General features: G+C 45.1%; 1 protein-coding gene across 3 annotated transcripts in view; it reads left to right on the plus strand.

Moving 5' to 3' along the window:
- Nucleotides 1-24,195, plus strand: part of DDR2 (discoidin domain receptor tyrosine kinase 2) — a 795,992-nt gene that overhangs the window by 364,357 nt on the left and 407,440 nt on the right. For all 3 annotated transcript variants that reach the window (XM_078687193.1, XM_078687208.1, XM_078687202.1), the window contains 2 exons: nucleotides 21,904-22,135; nucleotides 23,283-23,430. In XM_078687193.1, coding sequence (XP_078543319.1) covers nucleotides 21,904-22,135; nucleotides 23,283-23,430 — 380 coding nt within the window. The remainder of the gene's footprint in view (nucleotides 1-21,903; nucleotides 22,136-23,282; nucleotides 23,431-24,195) is intronic.

Genomic DNA, 24,195 nt, shown 5'->3' on the forward strand with positions numbered 1-24,195 from the left:
AAGCTGGCGGTCTTTTATAAAGCATTGGCATGAACCGGTGTCATTGCAGTTTCTGTCAATGCATATCACACTTTGGTGCAGAGTTGTGTCAGCATGGCGTAATCCTGCACCAAACAGGTTCCATTTTTTTTAATTTTAAACAAGAAAATCCCACACAGATTTAATTTTTGAAAATAGGAAAAAAATAATGCTCCCCTTGCCATGGAAAGTATTACTACGGGAGATGTAAGAGAGTGCCCTCTTTTTGCATGGTTGCCCCACTTTTTGCCAAACTGCTGATGTACTTTGACTGAGTGTGCCCTGGGTTCCTGCCAAACAGGTACCCAGGGCCTATATTCTTTCCCTAAAATGCATTAAGACGAAATCCAATTGGCACTCTTTGGCCACAGGTTAGTTCCTTGTAAATGGTACTATAGGTACCAAGGGTACTGTGGCCAGGGAAGGCCTCTAAGGGCTGCAGCACTTATTGTGCCACCTTTAGAGGCCCTGTACCTTTACACACACACTGCCATTGCAGGCTGCATGTTTTGGTGCAGAACAAATTGAAGATTCGACATGGCACACATTCCTGTGTGCCATACCTACACCCCCCTGCCCTGGCATAGGTCAGCCACCCCTCTAGGTGAGAGCACTATTCCAGTGGTGAGGGTACAGGTGCATGAGCCCTGTACCTCTACAATTTCTAAGCCAATTCTTAGACATTGTAAGTGCAGTAATGCCAGTAAGAGTATATGGTGCTGGGAGTTTGCCATTACGAACTCCACATCACCATAATGGCTTTACTGAAAACTGGGAAGTTTGTTATCCAACTTCTCAGCACATTAAACCCACACTGATGCCAGTGTGGGATTTAATGAAAAATGCACTCAGAGGGCATCTTAGGGATGCCCCCTCAAAAACGACCCAACTCTAGTGTCCTGGCTGAGTGGCTGCTCGCCAGCTGCCACCATCAGACATGTTTCTGGACCCCTGGGTTGAGAGCCTGCTGCTCTCGGGGGTCTGAAACAATGCACATCCTGGGACGAGGTGCCAAGCCTCCTCCCCCAGGTTAGGCTGGGTCCACGAAGGGGAAGCTTCAAAGGCTTGCTGCCTTTGTGAGCTACCCCAGTCCTTTGCTGCTTCTCGAAACTGGCTCCCACCGGTTCTGACCACCTCTTTGGGTGGGAGAATCGCGGGAAAACCAAGGGAGGTGTGCCCACCTTTGCCAACCTACAAAATGCAGCAAATGGGGGAGGCAAGGTGAAGCACAACTCTCAGTTCCCGTCATCTTCCAGATGGGGGTATCCAGCCAACCAGAGAGATGCACTTGCCCCCCTCCCACTGGAGGGTGGCATAATAGGGGATGTACCCACCCCAAGGAAGGGACCCATTAGTCTTAACCTTTACTTACCTGTAACACCCCTAAATCTAGTATATAGGGGCAACCCTGAACCTACCCTCGTCAGACAAGAACTAACCAGAAGAAGAGAAAAAAGGACAGAAGAAGCTGTGCTGAACTAAGAAGAGGAGGATGCCCACTGACTTGGCCCCAGCCCTACCGGCCTGTCCGCCCCTTGAACCTGCTCCAGCGAAATCCCGGTGTGCCCTGCAGCCAGCAGCCCTCAATAACCTAAAGGACCTGCCCTGCCTTCCAAACCCACGACTTTGTCTCCCGTGAGCACCGTATTTGCTCACCAACAGACTCTGGCCCCAGCCAAACCCACGAGCCTGAACCACTCTGCACCCAATGCCCACGGCCCGGGTTCGAGTGGCCCAACACCACAAGAAGGTCTCCCCGTCAAACCTAACCTGCGATCTGGTGATCTCTGACCTGCCTTGAATCTCCAATCGACTCCTGCAGCCCCTTTCTGGAGGATCCCCCTGACCGTGACGTCCCTCGGCCTTGGACTGCCCAGCCGACAATGTCCTAGCATCCCCAGGCATACTAACTTTCCTCTCCAACCGGTGATCACCTCCAGAAGATCTTCGTCCCCGAGCCTGCAGTCTTGTTTTCAATGGGGATTCTCCAGTTGCAACAAACAGGGCACCCGACCCCAGATCAGCACCCTGCACCCAGTCACCCCTGAGCTGCTGTGGGTGTACTTTGGGTGCTAACTTGGAAGCCCCTTTGCCCTGAGCCTAACACCAGGAGCTTTACTCCCACAACCTTGTAGCCTGCTCATGAGCAGCCACCAACCGGAGGTCCCCTATCCCCCATTGGGTAACATTGGGCCTCAACTCTCTGCACTGGCCACCCTAGTGAGCTGAGGGTGCTTTGAGAGTGCATCCTTGATCCTGGGGGAACCCTGGTTCTAACCCCAGAAAACCAACTCCCAAACTCAAGTACTTACCTTAAAAATGATAGCCACCTTTCTTCCCATAGGACTGCATTGACTGCTTTCTTGTGAAAACTGTTTTAAGTGTGGAGAACTTGAAAAACTGCAAATGTCTAAAAACCGCTTTACTTACCTTTTCTCTAGGAAATGTCCCAGTGTTATATCTAGGTATATCATACTGAGTAGAAGAAGTAATCCATAAAGTAATCTAACAGTAATTTCAACTATATTCCAAGTATTACATACCTGTAAAGAAGTCATTTTTATTCAGCTGGCTTGTAATGTTCTACCTGCCTTGAAAATTATCATTTACACTTACCTGTACCAGGCTTGCTTGGTTCTAGAAAATAAATATAACTAAATAATTTATTTTATACAAACACATTTGTCTGAGTTCAGTCTTTGAGTGTGTGACATCATTTGCTGCCTGTGTATAGCAAATTCTTAACAGTACCCCCTGATAAAGCCTTACTGCTCGCCCACACTACCACAACAGAGAGTAAGGTGCTATCTACTCTGCCTACCTTTGGGGATACCACTGTGCACACTATACCTCATTTTTATATAGTATATACAGAGCCAGCTTCCTACATTGGGGATCAGCGGTGGGAAATACACCTTTGCATTTATTGTACTAAAATTGGTCAACAGCTGATCACACGACAGACCTCTTAAATTGTCTTTAGAATTCAGATTTTTGAATTGACATATTTTTCCAAATTACTAAAAGTCTTGTCAGGGCCTTGGTTAAGTCCATTTAGAATTTTTGAAAAATAAAAGCTTACTTTAGTTAGGGGTAAAAGGAGTTAGAAGTTTATTTTACAATGTCTCTTAACAAGAACTGCTGTTAGTGAAGATAACAACAATGACATAGAGAATCTGAGGAGCTCAACCTCACCCCTTGTCTCCACTTAGAATTTAGGGAGTTACTGTCTCTATGTAAACTTAAAAATATTACCATGGGGTCCCATCCCTCCAAACAAAAGATCCAGGAGCTGTTGGCAGGGTATACTAAGGTCAACCCCTCGGAGAATGGTGAAGACCTTTCAGAGGAAGAAGAAGAGGGAGTTGATGAAGATAACTACCCCCTCCCCACACACTTCATTGGGAGAGAAGGGCCCCAGTGGCCCTGACTCCAAAAATACACCTCTCAGCACCTAGAGCCCACACAAGTGGGTCAGGTGCTTCTGAGGACTTTGAGGACGGCCTCAATGAGGAGACCAACCTTTTAGTAAGGTTGACAACAAGATTGGATCTGGAGAAGAAGGAAAAAGAGCAATCTCATGATCCTAAAATCCCAGAAGGGATTGTCCCTAAATTTGATGAGGGTGATGACATCACAAAATGGTTCACAGCTTTTGAGAGAGTTTGTGAAATGAGAAAAGTGATGAAGTCACACTGGGGGGCACTCCTTTGGGAACTGCTCACTGGTAACTACAGGGAATAGACTCCTGACCCCTACTGGGGCAGATGCTGGGTCTTATGAACTCATGAAGAATACTTTATTGAGGGCTTTGGCCTCACAACTGAGGAATATAGTATAAGCTTCAGGGGGGCTCACAAAACCCAAAATCAGTCCTGGATTGACTTTGTTGACTATTCAGGTAAGACACTAGATGGTTTGTTAACTGGAAATAATGTGCTTGATTTCAATGGAATTTACAATTTGTTTATGTTGGAACATATTTTGAGTAATTGCAGTCATGAAAAGTTACATCAGCATTTGGTAGAAATAGGTCTAATTTCTCCCCAAGAATTGGGAAAGAAGGCAGACCACTGGGTCAAGACTAGAGTAACAAAAACAACCACTGGGGGTGACCAAAAGAAAGGGGTTACAAAACCTCCCCAGCTGAAAGGGGGCGAGAAACCCAAAGATAAAAAGCTTGAGTTTTCAAAAGGGCACCAAAAACCTGTTCAGGGGGTGGGTCCTAAAACTCTTCTAAATCCAGTAATAGATACAAAGGGAAGAACTTTGATCCCCTAAAGGCCCGGTGTTTCAACTGTAAGGAGTGGGGACACTTAACTGGAGATGCTACTTGTCCTAGCAAGAAGACTCCTAGTCCTCCTACAGCTACTACTGGTGCAGTCAGTCTCCAGATTGGATCAACAGTGTGCTGAGAGTAAATCAGGGTTCACACGGAAGCAGTTCTAGTCACTGAGGGTGAAGTTGAGTTTGCCACTTTAGCTGAGTGGCCACCCAACTTAAAGAAGTATTTGCAACCCCTGGATCAATCTGACTAGAATAGAGGCCCTGAGGGATATAGGTGCCAGTGTCACTATGGTGAGAGATACACTGGTTTCCCCAGAGCAATACTTGATTGGGAAAAAGTACCCGGTCCATGCCATGGCTATGGTGACATTAGACGGGGGTTTACTGACTGAAACAGGTGGTGGTCTCTCCAAAGCTCCCAGCTGCCTGTTTTCTTGGTAATGACCTGGCGACCTCAGCATGGGCTGGGGGAGAATTGAAAACCCATACAACAATGCTGGACATCCCTGAGATTGTGTGTGTCAAGACATGAGCACAAAGCCAAAAACAGGGTGAAAAAGAAGTGTTGGAGCCTGAAAGAATGGCCCAACCTTCCAAGAGGAAAAGTAAGAAACCTGGGAAACCACTTTTCTGAACAGCAAAATAATCAGGACCCCTCTCCTTAGGGCAAGGACTTGGAAGCCCCAGAGGGAACTGAGCCTATGGAACGTGACCCTTACCAGGTTGAGCTCTAAGGTCCAGGGGGGCCCACTAGGGAAGAGCTGTGCCTTGGACAGCAGACCTGTCCAACTCTTGAGAGCCTGAGGCAGCAAGCTGCTGCACAGGAAAATGTAGATGTCAGTGGTACCCACATAGTCTATTGGGAGGGGGGACTACTGTACACTGAGACTAAAGACCTCAACCCTGGAGCCACTAGGAGAGTGGTAGTGCCTCAGAAGTACAGGAAGTTCGTACTCAGTTTAGCTCATGGCATCCCCCTAGCTGGTCATCTGGGCCCAACCAAAACCTGGGAAAGGCTAGTGAGCCACTTTTACTGGCCCAAGATGTCTCAGAGGTAAAGGAGTTTGTCAGCTTCTGTGTCACCTGTCAAGCCAGTGGCATGACAGGAGAACACCCAAAGGCCCCCATAATCCCACAACCAGTGGTTGGGGTTCCCTTTGAAAGGGTAGGTGTGGACATAGTGGCTCCATTTGAAACTCCCACAGAATCAGTAAACACATTTATACTGGTGGTAGTGGATCATGCCGCCAGGTATCCTGGGACAATTCTCATTAGGATTACTACAGCTCCTGCAGTAGCCAAGGCCCTCATTGGTGTCTTCTCCAGGGTAGGGTTTCCTAAGGAGGTGGCTCCAGACAGGGGGTCAAACTTCATGTCTGACACATATGTGGAAAGAGTGTGGAGTGCAGTACAATTTTACTACACCCTATCACCCACAAACCAATGGTCTTGTTGAGAGGTTTAACAAGACATTGAAAGGCACGATTATGGGGCTCCCTGAAAAGCTCAAAAGGAGATGGGCTGTCCTCTTACCATGCTTGTTTTTCACCTACAGAGAGGTGCCTCAGAAGGGAGTAGGGTTTCTCCCTTTGAACTTCTATTTGGCCATCCTGTTAGGGGACCACTCTGTCTTATAAAAGAGGGTTGGGAGAAGCCTCTCCAAGAACCCAAACAAGACATTGTGGACCTTGTTCCAGGCCTAAAGTCCATAATGGCAGAGTACATAGAAAAAGCTTTAAAACATCTTGATGTCAGCCAGGAGCTCCAGAAGCACTGGTATGACCAAAAAGCATCTCTGGTGGAGGTCCAACCAGGGCCTAATTTGTGGGGTTTGGAGCCTGTGGCATCAAGGGCTCTCCAGGACAAATTAAGTGGCCCTAATCCCATCTTAGAGAAGAAATGTGAGGTCGCCTACTTGGTAGACCTGGGCACAAGCAGGACACCCTAAAGGGTGATCTATGTGAACCGCCTTAAGCTCTTCCATGACAGGGCTGACATCACCATGCTGATAGTGACTGATGAGGATCAGGAGACAGAGAGTGAACCTCTCCCTGACCACCTCTCTTACAGCCCCAAAGATGGGTCAGTGGATGGAGTGGTCTACTCAGACATCCTCTCTGCCAAACAGCAGGCTGACTGCAAGCAAGTCTTGCAGCAGTGTGCTCTGCTCTTTTCCTTAACCCCATGTCAGACAAACTGGTGTACCCATCATGTGGATACTGGGGACAGTGTTCCTGTAAAAAATAAGATCTATGAACAGTCTGATCAAGTTAAGGAAAGCGTCAGAGCTGAAGTCAGCAAGCTGCTGGAGTTAGGGTTATTGAACCCTCTGCAAGCCCCTGGTCCAGCCCGGTGGTTCTGGCCTCAAAATCCTCATCCACAGGGTGGAAGGAGAGAAATGAGGTTCAGTGTGGATTTTAGAGGGCTCAACTCTGTCACCAAAATAGATGCTCACCCGATTCCAAGAGCTGATGAACTGATAGACAAACCAGGTGCAGCCGAATTTCTAAGTACCTTTGACTTAACCGCAGGGTACTGGCAGATTGGCATGGCACCAGCAGCAAAAGAAAAGACAGCATTCTCCTTACCTTATTGGCACTATCATTTTACAGTTATGCCTTTTTGTTTAAAGAATGCCCCTGCCTCCTTCCAAAGGTTGGTGAATCAAGGCAATGCTGGATTGGAAGCCTTTCATGCAGCATATCTAGATGATATTGCTGTCTTTAGCTCCACCTGGCAGGATCACCTGATCCAACGGGGGAAGGTTTTAAAAGCCCTGCAAAATGCAGGCCTAACTATCAAGGCATCCAAATGCCAGTTAGGGCAGGGAACAGTGGTATACTTGGGCCACCTTGGTGGAGGCTAAGTGCAACCCTTACAGCCCAAGACCCAGGCCATCCTGGACTGGGTAGCTCCAACAATCCAGATCCACGTCAGGGCATTCCTTGCCTTGATTGGTTACTACAGGAGGTTTGTGAAGGGGTATGGGTCCATTGTGACTCCCTTCACAGAACTCAACTCCAAGAAGATGCACAACAAGGTCATATGGACAGTTAGCTTTCAAAAGGCCTTTGAAACCCTGAAAGAGGCAGTGTGCTCAGCATTAATTCTCAAGGCTCCAGACTATACCAAGTAGTTAATTGATGCCTCTGGGCTGGGGATTGAAGCAGTCCTATCCAAGACCAATGATGAAGGCCAAGACCAACCTGTTGCTTTTAGAAGCAGGAGGCTACTCCCCAGGGAGCAGCGTTGAAGTGCCATTTAGAGGGAGGTCTTTGCTGTGGTTTGGTCCCTGAAGAAGCTGAAACCATACTTGTTTGATACTCACTTTCTAGTTCACACTGATCTCAGACCTCTCAAATGGCTAATGCAAATGAAAGGTGAAAATCCTAAACATTTGAGGTGATCCATCTCCCTACAGGGAATGAAGTTTATAGTAGAACACAGACTTGAGACTGCCAATGCAGATGGACTTTCTAGGTTCTTCCACTTAGACAATGAAGACTCTCTAGGGAAAGGTTAAGTCTCATCCTCTTTCATGGGGGGGGGGGGGGTTGTCTAAGAAAGTGCCCTATTTTTGCATGGTTGCCCCCACTTTGTGCCAAACTGCTCAAATTCTTTGACTGAGTGTGCCCTGTGTTCCTGCCAAACAGGTACCCAGTGCCTATATTCTTTCCTTAAAACTGCATTAAGACAAAACCCAATTGGCCCTCTTTGGCCACATGTCAGTCCCTTGTAAATGGTACCATAGGTGCCAAGGTCACTGAGGCCAGGGAAGGCCTCTAAGGGCTTCAGCACGTATTGTGCCACCCTTAGAGGCCCTGTACCTTTACACAGATGCACTGCCATGGCATGCTGCGTGTTTTGGTGCAAAACAAAATGAAGAGTCGACGTGGCACACATCCCTGTGTGCCATGTCTATAACCCACTGCACTGGCATAGGCCAGCCACCCCTCTAGCTGGGTGTACTATACCAGTGGTAAGGGTACAGGAGCATGAGCCCTGTACATCTACAGTGTCTAAGCCAATTCTTAGATATTTTAAGTGCAGTAATGCCATTAAGAGTATATGGTGCTGGGAGTTTGTCCTTACAAACTCCACAGCACCATATTGGCTTTACTGAAAACTGGGAAGTTTGGTATCACACTTCTCAGCACATTAAACCTACACTGATGTCAGTGTGGGATTTAATGAAAAATGCACTCAGAGGGGCCCTTAGAGATGCCCCCTGAAAAACGACCTAACTCTAGTGTCCTGGCTGAGTGGCTGATCATCAGCTGCCACCACCAGACATGTTTGTGGACCCCTGGGTCAAGAGCCTGCTTCTCTCAGGGGTCTGAAACAATGCACGTACTGGGACGAGGTCCCAAGCCTCCTCCCCCAGGATGAGCAGGGTCCACAAAGGGGAAGCTTCAGAGGCTTGCCGCCCTTGTGAGCTACCCCAGATCTTTACTGCTTCCAGCAACTGGCTCTCACCAATTCTGACCCCCACTTTGTGCGGGAGAATCAGCAGGAAAACCAAGTTTGGAAGGGATTGGTGCCCACCTTTGCCAACCCCAAGAATCATCAGGAAAACCAAGTGAGGAAGGGATTGGTGCCCACCTCTGCCAACCCCACCCCTCAGGTGGGGAAGGCGAAGTGAAGCGCAACTTTCAGATTGGGGGACCGAGCCTACCGGAGAGAGGCATACACCCCCTCAAACTGGAGGTTGGCATAATAGGGGGTGTACCCACCCCAAGGAAGGGACCCAGTGGTTCCAACCTTTACTTACCTGTAACGCCCCTAAATCTAGTATTTAGGGGCACTCAGACCTTTCCTCCTCAGACAAGAACCAACCAGAAGAAGAGAAGGACAGAGTAGGCACCGCCATAGCTAAACCTAAGGTCCGCCTACATCAAAATTGGGTGGGTGGACCTTCATGTGGGTGGTGTGTATACTCTGTCGAAGTTGCAATGGAGTATACACACCATCAAAATATAAATCAATCCTTGGGGGTGGGGGGGCATGGCGAAGCAGCCAACATGGCAGACACACATTAGAACTGCTCCCCTGTATGCCCTAATTATCCTGCTCAATCCCCCTAATGGATGCAGCATCTGCCAACGGCATGCAGGCAACTCAATCTACACTGCCTAGGAGCACACACACACGGTTGCTGCGAAGTGAAGAAGCAACCTTCAATACAATACACTTGCCTACAAATGCTGCATGGAACAAGCATGTGTTCTTAAAGAGTTTTTTAAAGTTGTTTTAAAGAATGCATAATTCTAATAACCATAAACCATGTATCTTTATTCGGCAGTTTTAATATACTATGTTTATAACGTGTTTTAAAGAAAGCTTTAAAAGTATCAATACAACTGTTTAATATTATGTATTTGTATTTGTTGACCTCAGACGAAGTCTGAATCAAATACAATTTTGAATTTGAACTTCCCTCCCATGTTGGTCCCTCCATTTGTACTTTGCCGCTAGATTCGTACTGTATCGGTCCATATACGTACATTTATCTCTTTGCTTGTCTTTGTTTTCATATAATGATGCTTCAAAATAAATCCAGTTTTGGAGATGTGGCCAAACTGCGGAACCTGCAGTATTACTTTGTGAAGGACGTGCATCAGCATTGAAAATAACAAGCGCTGACTTTACCACATCTCCAGATGCAAATAAATCATCAGATATGAGCCATCGAATTGAGCAACAGTTTGACAACCATACAGTGTATGATCAAAGGTAGCCTTCCTGTGTCCGGTGTCTTGTATGTCTCTTTCATCTCTCATAAGGTTGTCATAGGAAGAATTTGTTATTTCTGGTGAAGACAGAAATGGGAATAGCATAAAAGCCTTAGATGTTCTAGAGGAGGGTTAATCGTGAGGGACAATATTTAATGACCTGAATGTTTTAGTGGTGACCCAATTCAATTCCATTCAATTATTAACTGTATTCGCATTTGACAAATGCATAAAAGTTTAGAAAGAAATCACAGTGCAAAATGGGCAAAGACATGTTAACATACATCAACAATTGATTATTTGTTCAAATAAAACCAGCAGCGCACATACTAAGATATTTTTTTAAAAAACAATCAGCAATTCATTTTCAGCAAATAACATGGGATCTGCCTGATCCCACCAATTTCCTAGTCTAATACTTGAAACCTTTTCTTCTTTTTACATCATTCTTAGATGTTATGCCTACTGGGGTTTCATGGAGTCCAGGGGTATAGCGTAGTCAGTGAGATTTGAAGTGGTGTGAATCTAGATTTACCAACTAACTAAAGCAGTGGGCTGCAGGGTGAACTGGGAGAAATGACCACAGTGCAGGAGGAAAAAGGTCAGTACTTATTTGCATTAGGTGGGCCTCTGGCTGAAGTGGCACAGTGGGAAAAAAAGGTTGCGTTGGAATGCAACCTGAGCAATTGCCACTGGTTAAACTCTTTGCAATTATTCGTCCCATCACTTTTTAGGTGTTTGATTGACAGTAGTATGCCTGGAAAGAGGAGCCTGGCACAACTCTCTAAGTATACTATTGCCAATGTTTGTGAATTCCCAAAATTAGTAAATTTTGGTGTAGATGCTTTTTTGATAAACCGGCACTATACATATAAGATCCAGATCCCAAAAATGAACAAGTTAAAACCTCTTACTGAAATGAAAATTGCAAAGAAAAAAACAACACAGACATAGCAGACCTGACCTAAGGCCCCCAAACCCAGCTACCAAGCCAAGAATGCATTTGAGGGTTGCCACACCCCAAACATCTTCGCTAAAGCTATGTGTCTGCCCATCCCACTAGGGTCTGGCAGTTCTCTGCAGGAAGCCATGACTGCAATCACGTACAACAGAACGACTTAGAGTCCCTGCCCATGGATCACTTATTTTAACTGTCTTGTCTCTGCACGCACTCTTCTTTATCTCTGCTACAAGAAGCCTTGATGGTGGGAGTTGTCAAATCGTTGCATGTTGTCAGGGCTCCACATGATTGATGGCCCCATGTACTGAGCCCCGGTTGCAAATAAACGAGGGCGCACAGGCAAATTATTCGCTTGGGCTGAGCCAAGGCCAAGCTATGGGTCTGGCTTGGATCCAAGAGTCCGTGTATGAACCTGATCATGAAAATTTTTAGCACTTACATCGTGTAACAACCATAATGTCAAATATGATATAATCTCTTCAAAAAAGTGTGTTTCATTAACATGCGGAGGCGTTTTACCCTAGTGCATCAAATTATATCACTGCATTTGATTTGATTATGATTTGTGCAGCACGGCTAATGCGGAAGAAAGAGCTTCAAGGCACCATCATCTCAAAAAAGTAGAATGGAAGGCTGACAACAGTCGAACTGGGGGAGAACAAAAGTGCTGAGCAAATTAGTTATTGGTAAAAATCCAGTTTTAAGATTTTGTGCAAGAAAGAGTGTGCCATAATTTTGCTCCTTCAACTGCTACAGAGCACCCTTCTCTCTATAAACGTTTGGTGCGAGAATAGAGAAGTTATCGGAGGATCTCATAGGTCTGACCAGCAAGTGGAACTTAAATATTTTTGGGAGACTATGTGGACCATAAAGATAGGGAGCTCTGTGAATGTGAGTCAGTCTTGAAGTGAATCCTCTTTTCTATCGGTGGCCAGTCAAGGTCCTTCAATTTAGCTGAGATAAAACAAAGTCTGGGTAGACAAAGTAGTCTAGCTGCCGAATTCTGTACCAACTGAAGTTTGCTAATGAATTGCTTGGGAAGGCCTAGACAGAAAGAGTTTGAGTAATCCAGCCTATACGTTTGAAGAGCATGGATCACAATTTTACTAGCCCTAAAAGGGAGAACAGCTAACACCTCAGGGAGAATTATTAAAAACCTGAAGAAGGTGGGTGTGACAGTGAGTATCTGGTGTCTTAAGGCGAGCTACATAGCTACAAAGACAGACTTTATACAATTTGATATTTATTAGAATCATTCATGGCTCATTCCCCACACAATATCATTAGCAAACTAAGAGGCAGGTCAGTAGTCAAGTGTACCCTAAATGTGGCCTAAATTCATATTCTAGATGGAGCAACATTACAGTCTATCAAATCAAATATAAAAGGTCCTTGTAATCATATATTTAAAAGTGCACTCATATGTGATTATGAAGAAAAAGTAGGCTCTGTGTAATAAAATATTTGCCTATAATCACACAATTTGGACAAGCAGGGGAATCTGGTATTGATTCCAGGATATCTAGTTTCACATTTTGATGGGTATCATGTCTCTTTCTACTGTGTGCATATCATTTTAGTTTTGTCTTTTATTCTTAGCTTATGACGAGCAAACCGACATATAGGAGACCCGGCACATGGTTCCAGTAATAACCATCAAGCCAAGAATGTAGTTATTGGGGTGGGAGGGGGGCACCCCTTAAAGCTAAGCCCCTGATGGGTCATGGAGCACAGTCTGGTGTTCTCTGACTCCAGGGCTCAATAGTATTGTGGTTCAGACTTCAGCTATCATTCCACAGTAGTTGCGCAGGGGCTACCTGTCAAGGAGCGCTTTGTCTTGGCTGTCTTGAATAAAGTGGCCTTTGGAGGACTTCATAAAAATTTGGCGAAGAGTGCCAGGCTGCATCCCCACAACAGTCTGCAATACAGCGATGCTCAAAAACCTGCATGCATGAAGAGGAAACAACATTTAAACCATCACCTCAGGAGACAAAAACAACCATTCACATCCACTTTGATGTCACTTATCATTGCTTACCAGCGAGATTGAAACACTTTAGGAGAAGGCCAACTGTCTGTAGACTTTTACCAAACTGTCATCCTCAGCTGTTGCTAGATTGACACCATCCAAGTGTCCCCTGTGGCCGAGAACATGTGCCTGACTGGTGAGGGCAGGACAGGGTGGTGCATAGAAGAGCAGTAAGGTGGTGGTGCATCTTCAGTTCGGCAGGGCTAAGTAGTGCCTTAGTGGAATACAAGACCAGTGTATTCCATCGGCCTCAAACAGCCAGCACCTCCTGAAACAATGAAAATGACTGATGTAGTGCACAATCCATTTTTCATTGTAGGGTGCATTATAATCACGAGTAGTCCGCATCCACATATATTCTTTCATTGTATTAACATGAGACATTAGAATGTAAATTGTCATAATGTGAATCATGACGTATTTTAGGGTATTTTAATGTAAATGTGCAGAAATCAACGTAGAAAGCAGATGTAACTAGCTGAAATCATTAATGTGCAGAATATGTGTACACCGCTGACTATTACTCATGTATTCAATGTGCTTATGTAACGTGTTAACTTAGATGAACACAGTAATATTGAGAAAGAGTGTTTATTTTATAAGCAAATTCGTAACATCTGTGTTCCATCTTTCTTATGTTAGATGAATTCTGTAGGCCTGAAATGCATTTTCCATGGAAGCTCTCACATTAGAGACAATAATTGAATTTCATGTGCACACTGGATTCTGTTCTTTCTCATGTTTCTGTTGCAAGTGTAAGAATCATCCTTGTTAGCTAGAATAATGTCTATGTTTTAGGAGTTAGGCAAGGAGAGAAGGGAATACATTGAGAGTTGATACTGATAGCGGAGAACTGTTGTACTTTCTCATCGGATAGACCCTGGGTATCAAGGTCATCTCACCGCTGCACTGGAGCATCACTGCACAATGGAAAAGCACCTATGAGGGTGTGGCATGACCAGATAGCATGATTCATGAAGGATCCTGGTAGCCACATGTGCTATTGATGTATTGTAACTAGGGAAAGAGCCCTGCACACTTCTTCTCTGCCTCGAGAAAGAGAGCAACTTTGAAATAGCTCTGTCTTAGTAGCTTCCTCCTGCTTGACCCAACTGATGTGGGGGTTCTAATGAAGACCTCACAAGCTGACACCTTAATTGAGCCTGCTTCGCAAAATGCTGAATTCCCACGAACTTTCTATGCGAGGGAACTTGGACGTTTGCTCCCTAATCATTTGTATCTTGATTCTTGAACTAATTATTCTGTGCATGTTGTACCGCCTTAATTTCATCCGCAGATTGTACTAGTCCATATGTACTTCTACACCCTCATTCTGAGGTGTCTGTATATTCAGTTATTTTTGGCTTTCGAATAAACTAACTAACCTTATTTGGTAGTCTGTGATTCCCTAGAGTCATTGTGAATTGAAATTAAAATAATTGACCTTCTAACAATTTCGTTCACCCCCGATGCTTTTATGCTCAGAAAATGTACCATCGACTAGAGGTTCTAGAGCAGATCTAGAATGCGGAAACTCGGCTCCTTCACCAGCATGAATACAAGTCTAACTTCCCACTGAAAAATGCAGTGTTTCCACAATGAGTTGCCAGCCATTTTTGTCATGTTGGGGAGTTTTGGCCTGGGTAACATTAGCACCAACATAAATGCAGCAGATCGACAGCGCTGTTTCCCTTTGACCAACATTTCGAGATAGTGTTGCTCTAAAAGGGTAGTAGATACTTCTTCAAGTTGGAAACAAGGAGTGCCTACCATCAAATAAAACTGCATGAAGATTTCAAACCACTCACCAATTTAATAACATGTTTGAAGAGTTTATGCAAGAAACAGGGTGTTTGCTAACCTTGAGCTTCATCCTGCAGAGGGGCGAAGAAGAGTAGTGGGATTTCTTATATAAAATATTGTAAGAGGTCCATAGCCAAAGTGAGGGAATCCAGAAAGGTACATTTAGCCATATTTTAGTGTGCCACTCAATGATATCCCTGTTATTGAGATTCATTTTGAAGACCTCATTGATTAGATGGTTGAGATGGCATTAGAATTGGATGACTGACTGATTAACAGAAATGTTTCAAATCAATTTGGCATATCCTGTGGCGAGATGGATGCTTTTTTAAGATATGGGGAACGGTCTGTAGGAAAAAGCCAGTCTCACGGGGCGCAGAGGCCATTCTTTGAGCCAGAAAGTGCCTGCTGCCCCATCATATAAAACATGTTTCCATAAACCCTTAACAGCACAGTGCAAGAGATACGGTTGGAAGGAAAAATCCAGATCTGAAGCAGTGAGAACAGTTAATGGTACCAAGGTGACATCTGGTGCTGAGTCTGATCAAAGTAATGTGCTATAATTACTCCACTCTGGATTGGTTCTCATTTCTGACTTTTAACCACAGATTCCTCACTTTAGAATACTCCACAATATTCCACAGGTTTAAGTAAAATCTTGAGAAGTACCTCTGTGTGCTGGTAGGTAGTTGTTCAGCTTAGCATCAGCATTGTCTACATCAGAAATGACGTTGAAATGACCATGTAGGTGCCACCATGGCGTGCTGACGACAGCAAGGATCCAGAAAGCTATCTCGGACATTGGTTGACCAACTCTTTTTGGCTTTTAGTCAAAAAAATTTAGGTTGAGCTTGGGCAGCGCATGCGCTGCTCTGCGAGCTATGCTGTACTGAGGTAGGGACTTGAAGCCCTGCCCACTCCCCACTCACAATTTTCGTTGGCTTGTGTCATTGTTCACATTAACTGTAAACTGTGGCTGTTCATTGGTCAAAAGACTTTGTAGACCCTCCTTAGTACTGACTTGTCTCAATTTGTAACCTCCCATGGTGACATCCCCTGTTACGTGTGTTGTTGCTCGGTAGGCTTTAATTACAGCATCCAAGCACTATTTTCTCAAATACAGTTGTCCTGCCTGCAGTTGCAGTCAGGATATGCTCTCTCCTAACGTTTAAAAAAATGTTTATAACATGCATTTGCAATGCAATAGGTCTCACATTGTCGAGAGTTTAAGCTATTGGCATTGTAAATGACAATGCCTTTTATTTATCTGTTTTAAAAACAGCACATGAATTTAAAGGATTGTCATGTACATTGCCAATACCTCAAAATCTCTTAAATGTGAGACCTATTGCATTGCAAATGCTTGTTGAGCTTTGCTGCCAGTCTGCTAAGGTATGTACCCTGCATAACCTTCAGGGTTCAAGCCCTCAGAGGATTGTCACATGCTAATGTCTGTTTCCAATCCCCACTTGGTTTGTCTCTAGTCCCTGGGGTCGGACTTGCGCTGAGTGCAGGTCGACGTACCTGAAGGCGATTCGGAACCATTCGATGAAGCACTTGGCGGTGCAGCAAAAGAAGGCTCTGCGCTGTTCCTGGCCCCATGGAAGATCACGGATCCATACCCGGGGTCGTTCCTGAGGAAGGCCATCTTCTCACTCCAAGAACTCCTTGTCAAAGTTGGGTAAATTGAAGAAACACAGCGAAAAGAAATAGAAGTGTTTTTGGGTTTCACCCACGTGACATCATGCCCCGTTCCCACTCCCCAGCTGAGGAGCCAGTATCAGGGCGTGGTCTACACCACACTGGGTTCCCAGTGCTGGAGCGGTGCCTGTCACACTTAGAAGAATTCTATGACTCAATGCCTTCAGGCCCCATGGAACCAGGAGGTGCCTTTGCTGAGTTACTGTTGATGGGTTCTCCCTCGATCACGACCAGCCCTCTGGATCTGCCCCCTGATCTACTCCAGCTCCATTTCTTCTGGCGACATCCTTGACACCGCCGGTGCCACTTGACAATGAGTTGATTATAATCTCCAACACTGACCCAGTGCTGCTCAATATCGATGCTGGCACCGTCCAGGCCCTACCATTCCCTGGACTATCCTTTCATTGACAGGCTCTACTTCCCTGAAAGGGGAAGACAAGGAGATATATGGTCCCCTAGAGGACCCTGATGAGGATAACGTTTATGAAGAGATGGGCTATGCCAGTGGCTTGGAAACCTCCCCAGCCTCTGGCATACTCTTCCCTCCGGGCCAGGCTTCAGAGGAAGACATATAATTAGCCACCGTAATTCGCACAGCAGAGGCGGAGGTCCTCTAACTCCAGCTGCTGGTTGTCGAGGTCAAGACTAATGTCTTAATGGAGTTGCTTAAACCTGGGGCGGGCTTCCCTTTAATAAAGCTCTCACGAACATGCTCCTGGGGGCTTGGGCAAAACCTTACACAGGGGCTCCTGTGCTTTGAAGGAGTGCTCAATGACACTGTTCCATCCCAGGAGGCCGAGCCTTCCTCTTCCAGCACCCCTCCACTGAGAGCCTGGTGGTGCAGGACTCAACAGCGAAGGTCAACCCTAGTGCTTTCCCCACCACACCACCATATAGGAAATTCAAGAGGCTGGTCATTTTTGTAAAGTGCATACTCTCTTCCACCAACTTTGCTTTGCAGTTGGTGAACAATGTGTGCCTTCTGGGATGCTACTACCATGCATTGTGGGATTCAGTTGAGCAGCTGTTTCCTATGCTGCCTGAGGAAGGCTGCGGCATCCTCAACCAAGCTATGGTGGACAGCATGGATGCGACGAAGTTCGCCATCCGGTGTGGACTGGCACCACAAACTCCCTGGGTAGAGCCATGGTTTCTATGGAGGCGCTGCGTCGCTATGCCTATTTAGAGTCCACTGGGTTCTCCGAGGATGCCCAGTCATCCTGATCGACATGCCCTTTGTTGGCCCCAGCCTCTTTGCTGACAAGGCCGATGCATTTGAGTGCTTTCCCAAGAGAAGGGTCATGGCCAGATCCCTTTGGCTTTCTTTATCAACCCAGCTGCATCAGCAGTCCTTTCGCCCCTACTGCAAACTTATAAGGGGTAACTTTGGGGGGTCGTAGTACTATGCGTACCAGCTCCAGCAGCCCGACCTGTCTTTCATGCCATGAAGCCCAACAAGGAAACATAAGCCAATCCCAGCATGATACCCAGTGTCCCACTTCCTGGTGCCACATTTTCCAAACCTCAATAGTGTGCCTTCCATCCACCAGTGCTATCCCATTGGAGGCAGAATAAGGTACCACCTGCCTCAAAGGTCGGCATCTACAGTAGACAAGTGGGTGCTTCAGACTGTGCAGAAGGGGTACACCCTACTATTTGTGGCACCTCAGCCTCACTCACCATGCCAAGAAAGTAGGACGTGGTTGTTATTTCCTCTACTTTCTGGTGCTGAAAAAGGACAGATGCCTCCACCCTATACTAGATCTGCACCTTCTCAACTTGATCAATATAGACAGATATAGCTCTCTTAGAGTCCAAACAATACAGTCTATCATCCTTGGGAGGATGAGGCAGAGCATAGAAAGCAGGAAGAGTGATGCTCAAGCCAATATGAAAGGGAGTGGCCATCTTTGGGAGGAAAGAGGCATGCGCACAAAGGGCATGTGTGTCAGGGAAGAAGTTGGTATATGGTGTATGGAGGGTGAACAGACAGAGCCTGAAGCATTCTGACCCCAAAACCGTTTTGATGTTCTAAAGCCACAAAGAGAAGCTATGCAGGAGCTCAAAGGGAGCACACATGCAGTGAGGACAAAATAAGATCCCATTGGGACATCACAAAGGGAGTAGGTGGGAATAAATGCGGTAAACTTTTTTTTAAAACAAGTTACATCGGAGACTTGAAAGAGGGAGGGTTGATCCGGCTGCCGCAGAAAGGCCAAAATAGCTGACAAGTAACTTTTAAAAATGCCTAAAGGCATGACTTAGCCAGCCCAAAGATAGAAAAAACAGCAAAAACTCTGACAGGTGCCAAGAGGGGATCTGCATGACGTAGGGAACACAAAGCCACAGACTTATCCCAACGGCATGCATAGACATTTTTAATGGATTGACACCTGGCTGCCAAGATAACATCACACATTTTGGGAGTGAGATCGAAACCCCTCAGCTGTCACCGCTTAATCTCCAGGCATTATGGTGTACAGCGTGCAGGTTCGGGTTCAGGACCCTGCCCTGTTGCTGCAACAGGAGATCCCCTCTAAGAGGCAACCCGACCAGAGTACAGATACTAAGGCTCAGGGGTTCGGAATACCACTCTCTCCATGTCTAATCTGGAGCCACTAGGATGACTTATGCCAGGACGATCCTGATCTTCTTGAAAACTCTGGGCAGGGGTGTTATTGGTGAAAAGGCATTTAGGAGTCCAAAGTTCCACTCGAGGCAGAATGCTTCTCCGAGCAAAAGCTGCTCTAGAAACTCCACCACACAGAAGTGCTGACATTGCGCATCCCTTGCGGTGGTGAAGAGATTGAGCCAAGGTTCTACCCAGTCTGGGAAGAAACCATGTACCATCTCTGGATGTAGATACTATTCATAATCCGTGAGGCATCCACTAGTGAGTTAATCCATGCTGGCATACAAAGTTCCAGCTAGGTGTTGAACAGCCAGCAAAATGTCCTAGCGCTTCAGCCAATTCCAGAGGTGCAGAGCCTTCTGGTACCGGGTTCACGACCCCACCCTGTTTGTTGCCATACCACATGGCAATGGTGTTGTCAGTGAACGGCTGACCCAGCTGTCCTTTGATGGACTGAAGGAAGGCTTTTAATGGCAAGCAAATCGGCTTCAACTCTAGCAGATTGAAGTGGAGTCGAGACTCTACCAGAGACCAAAGTCCTCTGATCTCGACTCACCTTTCCAGAAGATAGTCATGGAATTGCACTGTTCACAGAATAGCTCTAATGAAAGGGAGCATCTGAGAGGGAGTCATGTGGGACTTCAGCATGTTGATAATGAACCTCAGCCAATGCATAATGTTTGCCATAGTCTGGATATGGGTGATGACTTCCTGGGGTAAACCCGCCTTCAACAGCCTCTCATCAAGGTAGGGGAAGACTGGAACCCCTGACCATTGCAAATGTGCTGCACCAGTTAGTGAAAAATGGAGCACAGCAAACTGGAAATGCTTCAGGCCCATTGTGAACCACAGGAGACATTTGAAGATAGGTAGGATGGGGGTGTGGAGGTCTAGGACTCCCATCCAGTCTCCAGGATACAAGGCACACAGAACATTAGCCAATGTGAGCATCCTGAATTTCTCTTTTCACAGAAAGAAAACAGTAAGGTTACAATGCAAAGCCTACAAATTACCTAAGATACTTATAGCGTGTAAGTCATGATATACTTTAGGAAAGAGTATCACCATTTCTTTCAAAGTACGTGTAGACTAATTGTGAAGTGAGATCCAGGTGAAAGGCAATGGACAGTCACTAAACGTTTGCGAGCTGTCCCTAACATGAAATGTATCTTAATGTATATGATCCTGAGCCACACCTAAACCAGGGGATAGCAGTTTTTTTTTTGCAGTAGCAGAAACTTGAACTCCCTTTCAATCATAATATGTTTTTGATGTTCAAAAATGGACAGAGAAATGAGAACACTTAACTAAAATATGTGAAAAACTCCAATCCCCATAAGAACAAGGGTACCTGGTAATCATCTAGGAAATATAACATTATTATTCTTCATATAAGTTCTGCAGAATTCTGGGTGCAAAGATTATGACATTTCTTTGTTTAAGCCTGGCGCTGGAGTAAACTGCAAGTAATATAACACTGCTCTTTACAGTTTTAATGCACCATGATTGCATTTCTCTTAACCCTTGAGTAACCACATCTGAGTCTACAGACAGCTTGTTTCCAAAGACAAGTTGGATAGTCTCTGGCTCAAAATCCAGCTTGATAGTGGTCAACCAAGGGGAATGGTGTGCAAGGCTGTTTGCTACTCAGAATCCTTATTGCTAGTAGTAGGAAGAGAATCTACTTCTTTAGGGTAGAGTTTGATCATATTTGATAGTGAGAAAAGCAGCCAGGTAAGTAAGCGCAGTGGGCAGGGTGGGGGGTATGCCGACAGGCGACGGAATAGGGCAAAAATAAATAAATAAATAAATAACTCCTATTCTGTCTGTCGACATCCCCCATGCAGGGCCCCGAACCACCTCGCTAACCTGCACCGGCTGCTGCTGGGAAGAAGGCCCAAGGAGTGCATTTGGGAATTCTTCCCTATTGTTTCCAGAACAACTCAATGGCATTCTGCATTTGCTTTTAGAAGCCCACCCTATCCTATACTTATATATGGCACATCTTTGAGAGGTAATGCACAATATATCCACCACAAAAAAAATTCTCCACTCTAAAATACTACTAAAGAAAGACTGCTTGAGGTTGTGGGTGAAATAGTCTATCTGTTTTATTATTAGCAAAATTCTTGAGGAGAGAGTCTACTGCTTGGCAGGGGCGTAGCTCCAGAGGGGTATTTGGGGGTCTTACACCCCCCCTAAAAATGTACTTTGCAGTAAATAGTTGGGTACAAGTACTTCCAAACGGGTAGCGTGAAGTGTCTGTCGGATTTCACCTGGGACTTTTACATGTTCACATTGGCAAAAACACACACACTCACTTCTATGTCATGAGTATACTGTCTACCCCTACCAATCCGCTCTCCTCTCTCTTTCACTGCCCATTAATCCCCCCTCATGTCTTGTTTCTCATATCATTTGTTTTTCCGTGATTTTTGGGAAAGCTGAAGCCCCCCCCCCAATAATAATGGCCAAATTACGCACCCAGTGCTTGGGCAAGCAACAATCATGCTATAACCATATTAAACATAATAAATATATTTGAACTTTGATGTGAACTGTGAAGGATGACAGCAGCACAACTGAACAAGAAGTGAGATCTTTACCATCAATATATTGAGTCGACCACTGTTGAAAACATAATATCAAAAGTAATAAATACACTTGATTGTAATGTGTTACTTGTTGTAATTAATCACAGAAAATTGGAACTCTAATTCACTCCTGTTCTTGACAGGCTGGATTCAGAAGATGGCGATGGAGCGTGGTGTCCAGAGTCGTCCGTGGAGCCAGGAGACCTGAAGGAGTTCCTGCAAATCGATCTCCGCATGCTGCACTTCATTACCCTGGTGGGCAGTCAGGGGCGCCATGCTGGGGGTCATGGAAACGAATTTGCTCAAATGTTCAAGATAAAATATAGCAGAGATGGGACCCGCTGGATCTCCTGGCGAAATCGACTTGGGAAAGAGGTGGGTTGAAGTAGAAACGGATGAGAATATAGAGAGTTAGGATCACATGTGTGTTCTGAACGTCAAAACACATCACCAAGCTCGCACTCGATTATCAATTTTCAAAATCAAGTATACAAGTTCTTTTATGTTCAAATTGTCTTTATTTGTTCATGATTTTTTTCTTTTATTCTTGACTATTTAAATGATAGTCTTTTCATTATGCTCTTCATTGATTTCTTATTCAGATTTGAGCCCATTGCATTTCGGGCACACTGCCCTTCTTCGGGGGACTTTGTAACATCTGTTTGTTGGGTTCTGAGTGTGCTCGTTCGATATTTAGACAAGTCGCGGCTTTGTCTTGCTCTTCGTACGCGTCTTCCGGTGAGACGAAAAAATCATGAACAAATAAAGACAATTTGAATATAAAAGAACTTGTATACTTGATTTTGAAAATTGATAATCGAGTGCGAGCTTGGTGATGTGTTTTGACGTTCAGAACACACATGTGAACTTATGAATATATAATTCTCCCACTAGAAAAATCAAAAACATAAATACTTTTAAAGAATAAGTCTGTCAATTGAACACTTTCTAAGACCTGAAGAGGAAGAATCATGCAACACTTGGCACCCACACTCTAAACTGTGTGCTCTACCCACTTAAGAACAGAAGAAGTTTTGAAAACAACTATATACACATTTTCCAAAGAGTTTCCTGATTGCTGGCAGATATCTGTAAGGACAGCATCTAGTAGCAGTGCACTCCGTTCAGAGCACTACAGATACCTCTTCCCTCGATCAGAGAGGCGGTCTTTGATGCGGCATTCTTTGTAGGGAGGAAGCAGTTCATTGTTGCCCACATTGACGTTGGACTGGAAATTAGAAGAATTTGTTTGATACACAACTGATAGAGATCCATGTCTTTCCGATAGAGGACAAAGTGGCAGCGCCAGAGGAAGTCCTGGGATGCAGTAAGGTGCTACAGCAGAAGCTGTCTACAGGGGAATTGCAAAAGAGATGCAGGAAACATGTATGTCATTGTCTTCCAGTGTCGCATCCTTCCTCTATATTTGTGAAGTGTATCAGTGGGAGATTTAACGCTATTGGATAGATAAGCACTTTCACAAGTTATCCAACATCATGGCTTTATATTTCTTTCCCTTCAGGTTCTTGATGGGAACGCCAATGGGTATGACATTGTCCTGAAGGACCTAGAACCACCCATCATAGCCAGATTTGTTCGCTTCATCCCAGTAACGGATCACTCTATGAACGTCTGCATGCGGGTGGAGCTCTACGGATGCGTTTGGCTGGGTAAGCCTTCATTTTGACATACGACTTCCAACACAATAAGTTCAGCATTTTATTTTATTTCTCTGTTTATTTTATTTACAGAGTTTTATTTCCACTAACATTGTCACCCAGATTGCTGGTAGTATTGTAGTAGAAATAGTCAAAACAGTTAACAGAAATGTGAAGGGGAGTTAGAGGCCACCTGGGTCTGTGGTTTCAGCATTCCTCAATCACTACCCTTGAATGTTTATATTTAGACACCTGTACTAAAAGGTTTTCCAAAGTGTAGATGCAGCAGTTCAGTTCTAAGTGTGGGGAAATTTTTTGTTTTGGCGTTTTGGTTGTTGCATTCCCAGACATCTTCCTCGCTATCAGACATTTGAATCTCCTTTGCAGAAGAGGATGAGTGAGAATTTCCAAGTGTTGTGTAGTGAGGGGCCAATTTCTGTACAGATCCAGGCATTGTGCACTGTACTCAGAACTATAAATGTAATACTTAATTCCATTGGAAGTCAATGGAGAGCTTCCAGTGCTGCTTAGCATATTCTTATTTTCTGAAGTTGAGACAAAGTCCAACAAGCTGAAAAATTCATATTCTTGCAATTTATATTACCTATCCAGGAGATCTCTAGGTGGCATGGCAATCAAAGTCATGTCTCTCCAATACTTTTGTGGCCACTGCTGTACCCCATAATATTTTATTTTAAGCCCAAGACGTTCTGAAAACAATGCAGCTCTTCGAGCAGCGCTGGAAGGGACACTTAGCTCTCAGTCAAAAAGCATATA

This window comes from Lissotriton helveticus, chromosome 1_1, assembly GCF_964261635.1.
Source record: "Lissotriton helveticus chromosome 1_1, aLisHel1.1, whole genome shotgun sequence".
Classification (NCBI taxonomy): Eukaryota; Metazoa; Chordata; class Amphibia; order Caudata; family Salamandridae; genus Lissotriton; species Lissotriton helveticus.